A 6936-nucleotide genomic window follows, 5' to 3' on the forward strand; every position below is an offset into this window, starting at 1 on the left:
TAAACGATCTTACTAAATTACGTCGGGCGTTGCTAAGTTGAGCTGTCTATATCTTTCTGGAATGGACAGTAAAAATGTCGTTCTCATATTTTGTAATATGTCGTTCGCAGGAATAGAATTTTATTGCCCACTCTAGGTAGTTCCGATTCAAAGAAGAAAGACAAAAAGCATACCCGGAAAAAACATCCCGGAAGTCAGCGTATGTATATAGATAAGTATTTGACCACGAGCATTTATATATATATATTAACATCTTATTTGATTTTACCCTCGCGGGTGCCCTGTAGTTTTTCTACTTTTTTCCTACTTGCAGATATCACATATCTATGTCTTACAAACCACCGCATTATCTTCTATGCCCTGTTAAGAACGCGGTTAATGTTTGGCAAATTACATATACGTATCTTTTTTCATCTGTTCTCATTGTATAGGTCATGGCGAAGACGAAGGTGAAATTGATGAATGCTTTGCTGCTCAAGCATCGGAGGGTTCGAGGTCATTGAAAGGGAAGGCTCCCAACAAAGCTCGAAATAAGCATCGCAATTCCAAGGAAAACCCCTCAAATAAGTCGCGTTCGCATGGAGATGTACATAACACACCTAAATCACCCAGTGCGAAGCGTAAGAATGGGGATAACCGACAGCCTCACAAGGGGAACAATAATAGCAATAGAGGAAGCAATAGCCACAGAGTGAACAATAGTCAAAAACATGCGCTTCATTTCGAGACCTACATCACGGAGCAGGAAGGAGTACGTAAGCTGAAAGCGGGAGAGGTGTTCGTCGGTAAATTAAGAATCAACCAGAAGAACTACAGGTGGGTTCTTTCTCTGATATACGAGCTCAGTAAGCCAAACGTCCTCCGTTTGGTATGGTCATAATTGCTTGTACATCATCAGTGTCGCGAACATAGTTGAATTATGTGCTTCGTGACAGTGTTGGGTATCACCATTTCGTATCGAGCGCCTGTGTTTTTATATTCTTGGTAGAACAAGCTGAAAAATATTGTACAATTATAGTCAATTAGTCGCCTCTTTTGTACCGTTTCGGCGTTAATAGATACAATAAATACTCTTTCTTATTCTGGAAGTCGCCAGTGCTGTAAGCGAGTAGTGTATCATATCATGATGTGTTTTTGAACATGTGTTGTGTGGTTTTGGTTTGACATGCATATTCGGTGCGCATAGCAGAATATAGTACTCTAATGTATAGGAAGTCGTCTCTGCATAGTATATCCGATCTGCCGTCTACTTCATCTGCCGCACGCGGATTCGATGTCATCGTTTATGTCAAATATCATGACCCCCCGATTCCTTGAGCGCATCTGTGTTAAATTTATATGACATCATTGTTAACAATTTCAATTCCAATATTTACAATTGCAATTTTTACTGGCATCAATATGGCTCACAATTTTTTTTTATGTTATGATCACAGGGAGGCATACGTCCCAGTGGCTGCATTAGATGGCGATGTGCTGCTTCCGTCACAGCATCATCGCAATCGAGCCTTGCACGGAGATGAGGTCATGATTGAGCTACTGCCACGCGACGAGTATGTGTTTCTTTTTTAATAACGGTTTTCTCTGGCTGCGTTCTCATTATAGTGCATGTGTATCACCTGGTTGCAGGTACCCTATCCGCTTGTGCGGCAATTAGGGGTCTTCTCTCGCTAGAAGATTCCCCTACATTTCAAATAGTGACGCATGGTTCAATTGCATACCGCAGATGGAGACCATTGAAGGCCGACTTTGCGAATGCTATGATCCTTACAGAGACGGAAGAACGACAGTTGACTGACGACGCTAAGGAGTACCCTTCGGAATTCCTGCGAAAAACCGGAAGGGTGAGTCCACTGACTAGTAGTACTCGGTTGGGTGTTGGTATCGCTGCTTGAGGTTGTCTATTTCACTTTTGTGAACTTGCACTCATTGTGGTCAGCTAAAGTCTGTGGTTTCCAATGCTTAAAAAAAACAGGTGCTGCGGATTGAGCGAGAGGTCCATAATAGAATTGTTATCGGAGTGTTTATGCCACTGAATGGGCCCCGTGTGGATCAGGGCCATTTTGGCTTCAGACCTTTGGACACCAAGGTATGAAAATAGTGGTTTGTAAAACAAGGAGTTACGGTTGTTGACCTCGTGATTGCATTGCGAATTCACGTATGTATCACTATATTTTTGTTTTGCGATTCTGGCAGGTTCCCCGATTGATGATTCCGGTGGACACGGCTCCCACTGATCTGATAAACGCAGACTCAAAAGAGTTGACAGAGAAATACAAAACCCAATTATTTAGCGCGAAGATCCGTGAGTGGCACAAGAAATCCATGATGGCAATAGGAGAACTAGGAGAAAACTTGGGTAAGGAGGACTCAATCAAATTCTGAAAGTTTTGCATTTTACATTTAGAATGAGCACTGAATAATTTGATTTGGTTCACAGGTGAGAACGGGGATGTAGATGCAGAGACTAAGGCGCTTCTGGTGCAGTATGCCGTGGAGACCGCTCCTTTCTCAGATGAAGCAATTGCTTGTCTGCCACCTACGGTATGACATTTAAGTCTTATTCTGTCCTTCGCTGTGAGTTCTTTTCTAATATTTTACACGTGTTAAGGATCATGAACCCCTGATTCAGTTTGCGATCAATTACTGTATGCCTTCTGTTGTCATCTGGTGCAGCCTTGGAGTATTCCGGCTGAAGAATATGAAACGCGGACGGATCTACGTCACGAACGTGTTTTTACCATTGACCCAGCCACCGCAATGGATCTCGACGATGCTCTTTCAATCAAACGCAGTGACGACGGAGGATTTATTGTGGGCGTTCATATTGCAGACGTATGTATTTCGGTAAAAATTATTTAACTTCGCATATACTGCAGGTGTATGGCCCTTCTAGTCAACGTCGCTCATTTTTTAGGTGTTCTACCGTATCTATCTACGTGCATGTCGCAGGTGTGAGGATTACTGCTTCATAGCAGAAATCCGTTGTTCTTCACAAATTAGAAATTCTTGTTCCGTCAAATGGCAATGCTATTTCTATTATTACAATGTATGAGGTATAGGAGCATATAAACAATTGGTTTTGTTTGCACGTACTATTTGATACAATATGTATCGCTTCGATTTACAGGTGACGTTCTTTGTGAAGGCGGACACTGCACTAGATGCAGAGGCTGAACGGCGGGCTACAACTGTCTATCTTGTGCAACGAAACTATCCGATGGTATGGCATGATGGTTTCTCGAATTATCTTATCTTCGCATAGTTCATCGGTCTATTTATCGTCACCTTTGGCCTTTAAACGTATAACCTGATGATCTTTACTAACGTACCTTTTATTCGCGTTCAGCTGCCAAGATTACTGTGCGAACAGCTGTGTTCGCTGAATCCTGGTGTTGAGCGACTAGCATTCTCTGTTTTCTGGAGAATGGACGTACATGGTAAGGGAAAGCGCGGGTTTCTTCTCAATAATACCGCCATCTGAGTTTTTAATTCGCTGATTTATGAAGTCTCTGGCGATAGCGGCGCTGAGCTTTTAGGCTAAGTTGGCGTGCATTCTTTGAATTACCCAGTGAATAGGATTGTCATCTCAGTCTTTTCTTACCATTGTGTTTCCAGGCAAAGTCCTCGATACCTGGTTTGCGAGGTCCATCATCAAGTCGTGTATCAAGATGAGCTATGAAGATGCACAGCTCTGTATAAGCAAGGACGCGGCAGGAAATACTTTTGAAGGTAGGGACTTAATGTACAGGCTTTATAATTGAATATCACTCGATTGACAGATGCATAAATCAAATGGCGCTTTGTCCACAATTAACATGGCTCTGATTGGTCCATCTATACCAGGTATCGCTGCAGAGATCCCTGAAGTATCTGGAGATCATACTGCGATGGAGTGTGCGGAAGATGTAATACTATTGAACAACTTAGCGCTCCAGATGAGAAAGAGGCGCTTTAATAATGGCTCGGTACGATTGTCGACTAAACTCAACACATACAGAATAACATACTTGAATATTTCATCGTATCACCTATAGTCCAATATACGTTGGCGGGTAGTGTGATCGAGTTAAACAACCCAATAGCATTTGCTTTTTAAAAAAGGTCTAATCGTGTACTAAGTATCCTCGATTTTCTTATTTTTTTAGCTTAAGTTGGACAATGTGAAGTTGATGTTTCGTCTGGACGAAAGTGGGCTACCGGAAGACTTCCGAACTTATGAGCAGGTGCGTAATGAATGGCAAGCTGATCAAGTACCGCTCAGCATTTTCTCTTCTCTATCCCTCTCTTCTTCTTTCTTCACATCTGATCTGACACACAACTGGAACTCTCATTGTGACGTGCAGAAAGACTCGAATCGATTAGTAGAAGAATTCATGTTGTTGGCGAATTGCAGCGTCGCTCGACAATTGCATGATAAACTACCATCACATGCGTTCCTTCGTCGACAACTTGGACCAGACGGTATGTAAGTTCGCCTGAAGAGTGCAGGGTAGGCTGGAGCGCAGTGTTTAATGCGTAATACTCATTTATATGTATTAACAAAATCTGTGAGGTAGCACTCGTCTGACAAAATTTTACTCGCGCAGAGAAACAAATTAGCAAAGCAGTTGCAGCACTGGCAGCCTGTGGAGTTGTCATTGAAGGCCGAAGTTCGGCTAAAATACACGAGTCGCTTATGAGAATGGCGAAAGAAGAAATTCGGAAGAAGGAAGTAAGCATACAGAAATCAGTTTGTTGTCTTGTTTAATACAACTCTTATGTTGCAAAAGGTTAAGGGACGGTAAAAAATATTACTCTACTGTTTTTCTAAAGACGAAGCAGGTGACGTATGACCTGAACAACGAAGCGGCGAAGAAAACTGTTGTGCAATTCCTTACCAAGCCTATGAAGCTTGCAGAATACATCTGTGAGGGCGCGGGTATGTTGAATCTTGTTTTAATGTGTAAATTCGAATCATGTGATCATATATCCAAACTAGTGCGATTGTATATTGTTGTGAAAAACATTATGAGTACTGATTTGCATACGCAATGCTTAATTTCTCTCCTCCAGCGGTAAAAAAGGCTTACGCGGTAGAACTGCAGAAGGCGGTGATATTGGACAAAAACACACCTCAAGAAGATAAGCCGGTCTATGACTTCGATGGTATGCTCAGTCAAGGTGCAATACTTGCTGTACTGGTGTATACAATATATTTTGTAGTGGCATCTATATGCAGTTATTTTGGTTATTTCATTTTTGAAGGTATTTTTTGCTCTTTTTTTTTTATCTTTGCGTTGTAGAAATGACTGTTGACGAGATTAAAGAATTATTGGAGAATCGGGGTGAGAAGATGCACCACAATGAGGTGGTTATGAATACAACCCGTCATTATGCATTGGCGATGCCTCTCTACACACACTTCACGTCGCCTATACGCCGTTATGCTGATGTGGTGGTACATCGTATGCTATGGTCCACCTTGAGTAAGTCTGTTAGAAAAGGGATATCTTTTACTCACGGGCATAGGCTTTTTTTTAATTTTACCACAAATTCGACACTGCACGCTTATGCTGCTATACACTAGCCTGTGTTTCGTTTTTAACAGATTCACGTTTCTATTGCAGTACAATCGTCAGAAAAGTTGCGAAGTCCGGCAGTTCTCGCCAACATTGCAAAGCACTGCAATGAACAAAAACAAGCTTCTAAGAGCGCCCAAGAACAGTCTGACAAAATATTCTTATGCTCTCTTCTGAGGGTTCGTGGGGGTATGCGTAAGGTAAATAATGATCGTATTTTCTTGATTGGTGCCTCCCGTGGTTAATCGATTGCGTGTTAACTGACTATCAGCAACTATGCAGTTTGATTGATTGCAATGTTTTGTACGCTATTCTGCGCAGGAAGCCGTGGTGGTTGGAGTCTTGGACGCTGCCTTCGACGTGTATATTCCTGATTTTGGCATAGAGCAGCGTGTACATTTCGATAAGCTGGATGGCTTGCGAGAAGATTTGGTGAATTTTTCTAAGCAAAGTAAGGTTCTTGAGCTACATTGGGGGCCAAACGTGCCGGCAATTCATTTTATAGGTAAGTCAAGAAGGTTTTCGATTCTTAATAACTTGGTCCATACGTTTGATTGAGAAATGTATTAGTTTATTTTAAGTGAGCTGGCGTTATTAGCTGAAGTGGCCGACTTCGAATAGCTGTGTTAAGCGCAGAATACATCCTAACAATACGTTCTTTCCGCCCGGACAGGGATGACTGAGGACACGGGAGTGCAAACTATTCATATGTTCTCCAGGATATACGTCCTGGTAGAGAGCGATAATACCATCGTACCGGTCACGCTCAAAGTGACACCGGTGAGGTACAAAGATGAATCGTCAATTGCCAATCCATCGTTGGAATTATAATTTATTAATCGTTAAGATAGTATAGAAGGCTATGCTGAAACAGGCTGTTGACTTAAAATATTGTAGTGGATCCTACTAATAAACTGACAGTTGGGCAGTGTTACTGATTAATGTGCCCGAATTATACGCGGGCGTATTCTGAAGTCCACATACAAAAAATTATCAACACATATCTAACAATATTTACGTGCAAATAAGCATGTATGATATAAATACAAGTATGTGAATGTACTTCATATACAAATAAAGATCACAAACAGCTACAGATGCGAATAGGTTATAGTACAAGTATGATTGTACCCTTGGGGTTCATTTGACTTCAAGTCCTAAGTCACTATTTGAATTCATTAAAGAACGTTGTTAAGTTATGAACCATAAATGTCTTCTCATATCAACCCACATGACGCAAATATGGTGTAATACTGTACTTGCAATGTATCCTCACCGAATTGGATAATTGTTCATTATATATATTTATAGTTGACCAAATATATCTACGCGCGAACAAGCATTAGTATAAGTTTGTATTTATATATATGTATAT

General features: G+C 41.3%; 1 protein-coding gene across 1 annotated transcript in view; it reads left to right on the plus strand.

Moving 5' to 3' along the window:
* SARC_12158 (hypothetical protein) overlaps positions 1-6807 on the plus strand; it is a 7223-nt gene extending 416 nt beyond the window's left edge. Inside the window, exons 2-22 of the mRNA XM_014293741.1 lie at positions 111-199; positions 432-816; positions 1437-1553; positions 1727-1844; positions 1976-2089; positions 2197-2359; positions 2441-2544; positions 2677-2835; positions 3131-3223; positions 3350-3440; positions 3619-3732; positions 3847-3968; positions 4149-4226; positions 4347-4464; positions 4590-4714; positions 4816-4921; positions 5056-5148; positions 5286-5468; positions 5610-5761; positions 5883-6066; positions 6235-6807. Coding sequence (XP_014149216.1) covers positions 111-199; positions 432-816; positions 1437-1553; positions 1727-1844; positions 1976-2089; positions 2197-2359; positions 2441-2544; positions 2677-2835; positions 3131-3223; positions 3350-3440; positions 3619-3732; positions 3847-3968; positions 4149-4226; positions 4347-4464; positions 4590-4714; positions 4816-4921; positions 5056-5148; positions 5286-5468; positions 5610-5761; positions 5883-6066; positions 6235-6392 — 2866 coding nt within the window. The 3' untranslated portion in view covers positions 6393-6807. The remainder of the gene's footprint in view (positions 1-110; positions 200-431; positions 817-1436; positions 1554-1726; positions 1845-1975; positions 2090-2196; positions 2360-2440; positions 2545-2676; positions 2836-3130; positions 3224-3349; positions 3441-3618; positions 3733-3846; positions 3969-4148; positions 4227-4346; positions 4465-4589; positions 4715-4815; positions 4922-5055; positions 5149-5285; positions 5469-5609; positions 5762-5882; positions 6067-6234) is intronic.
* Positions 6808-6936: the final 129 nt, after the last annotated feature.

Source organism: Sphaeroforma arctica (genome assembly GCF_001186125.1).
Source record: "Sphaeroforma arctica JP610 unplaced genomic scaffold supercont1.2106, whole genome shotgun sequence".
Classification (NCBI taxonomy): Eukaryota; class Ichthyosporea; order Ichthyophonida; genus Sphaeroforma; species Sphaeroforma arctica.